The sequence below is a fragment of the Aplysia californica genome, unplaced genomic scaffold (assembly GCF_000002075.1).
Source record: "Aplysia californica isolate F4 #8 unplaced genomic scaffold, AplCal3.0 scaffold00270, whole genome shotgun sequence".
NCBI classification, from domain to species: Eukaryota; Metazoa; Mollusca; class Gastropoda; order Aplysiida; family Aplysiidae; genus Aplysia; species Aplysia californica.
Window position 1 is genome coordinate 122768 of NW_004797540.1, and position 2041 is coordinate 124808.

A 2041-nucleotide genomic window follows, 5' to 3' on the forward strand; every position below is an offset into this window, starting at 1 on the left:
CGAAACAAAACAAGATCGGAAAATAATAAAAGCGTCATATCGAACACGCTCGACCAAGCAAATAAATCCATGTCCGTGATTACGATTGTGGTACAAAATGTATTAATTTTTTCGTCACATTTGAGTAAATTCTGCAGATGAATGACGTCACAGCCGAGCAGACGATACAGCCAGCCAGCCATAGAGTAGTCAGTCAATAGTCAATATCCGTAGTGACTATTGATTGTTGGTGTATGTGCGTGTGTGTGCGCGTGTGTGTGTGTGTCTGTGTGTGTGTGTGTGTGTGTGTGTGTGTTTCTGTGTGTCTGTGCGTGCGTGTGTGTGTGAGTGTGTGTCTGTGTGTGTATGAGTGTGTATGTGTGTGTGTATCAGCCGAGCAGACGATACAGCCCTCAATAGAACAGTCGGTCGATAGTCAATATCCACCATGACTATTACAATTTATTGTTGGTGTAAGGCGACATCTGTCAGTAACTGTTTTTGGTTGTTGTTTTTTTGTTTTTTTGGTAAGTGTTTTACGCACGGCGCTTGCAACTGTATAAAGTCATATGAACGCGCGGGACACCTTAAACTTTTTCGGTTGGTAGGAAATTTTGAATTTTGCCCGGGTGGCGGCCGAAGCCTATTCTTATCGATTTAAGACCACCAAGGGATCTTTAACGGTGCGCAACTTGCACACGAGCACTCCGAGATTTTTCGCCCTTGTCCGATAAGGCTAGGTATAGATCTTTCCTACCAGAAATCATGGGTATGGCTAAAAAGCAGCAGTAAGAAGGAGCCAAGGAGTAGCAGTAGAAAGGCTGCAGAAAAGGTCAGGAGCCCAGAGGAGGGGGCAAAGGAGGTGAAGGGGTGGTGAAAGAAAGAGGAGATGAAAGCAGACGACAGAACATTGCTAGAGAGCAGGAAAGGAGGTGAAAGGAAAACAAATTAGAGAAGAAAATGTTCCGGTCGCTAACCGGATTCGAACCCGGGACCTTTGAATGAGAGGCGAACAGGTTAACTTCTAGGTCACGAGAGCTCCTCAGTAACTGTGGTTCTTTGTGACGTCACAGTTAGGTTGGCTTTTGCACTTTTTACACTGTTTTCTCGGTTTGACACCCCCCTCCCCTCCACCCCCACTCTTGTCCCCATCCTCGCCATTACACTGTTTTCTTCTTTCCTATCAAACATCTTCCGTCCTTATCTCCCCTTCTACTTTTTTATGCTTGTTTCTCTCTTGTAACACCTCTAATCTTCTGGGCGCTCATATGACCTTATGCAGTTGCGAGCGCCGTAAAACCTCTACTAAAACTATTTTAAAAAATTGAATTCTGAGGTAGCGATAAAAAAGAAGGAGGAGAGATAAAAACGATAGATGTATGATAGGAAAGAAGGAGCTAACCACACCAGAGCACCCGCCAACCACCCACATTACTTCTCTGACAGAAGCTCTTACTTGTCCTCCTCGAACTCGCTGATCTGGAACCTGGCTCCCCGTGAGGCCAGCACTGACTTCTGGTTCCTTCCCCGGGGGTAGCTGTACGACCAGTCTTCTCGCTGTGGGTATAAACCGTCGTCGTCGTCGTCGTCATCATCATCATCATTCAAGCAAAAAATTGTTGGGGACTGGAGTATTTCAATATTTATAACATTGTAAAATAAATTCTATCATGATCCTCATCACTTTCATCAACATCATCACCCTCATCACAACAGTGGATAAAACCAGTAACTTACCTAATATGGACTAGACGTTTTTTCCTCCTAAAATGAACATACAAAATGTATACTGTAGGTTAAAAAAAAAAAATCTCCTGCATTAAAAATAAACAACTTAAAAAGCGTCGTTAACCTATACGAAATGCAGTTACAAATTAAAAAAAACAACAACACATCTACAGGAGATTTTCTTAACAGGACACAAAGGAACAAACATACAGAGCTTGCACACATATACACAGATGGATAGATAGATAGATAGATAGATAGATAGATAGATAGATAGATAGACAGACAGACAGACAGACAGACAGACAGACAGACAGACAGACAGACAGACAGA

At 43.0% G+C, this 2041-nt stretch overlaps 1 protein-coding gene across 1 annotated transcript in view; it reads right to left on the reverse strand.

Annotated features, from left to right (window-relative positions):
- The window catches only part of LOC106012130, a gene marked incomplete at its 3' end in the record, with an annotated part of 9844 nt that overhangs the window by 1275 nt on the left and 6528 nt on the right, over positions 1 to 2041 (reverse strand). The window contains 1 exon segment of the mRNA XM_013084057.1: positions 1436 to 1536. Coding sequence (XP_012939511.1) covers positions 1436 to 1536 — 101 coding nt within the window.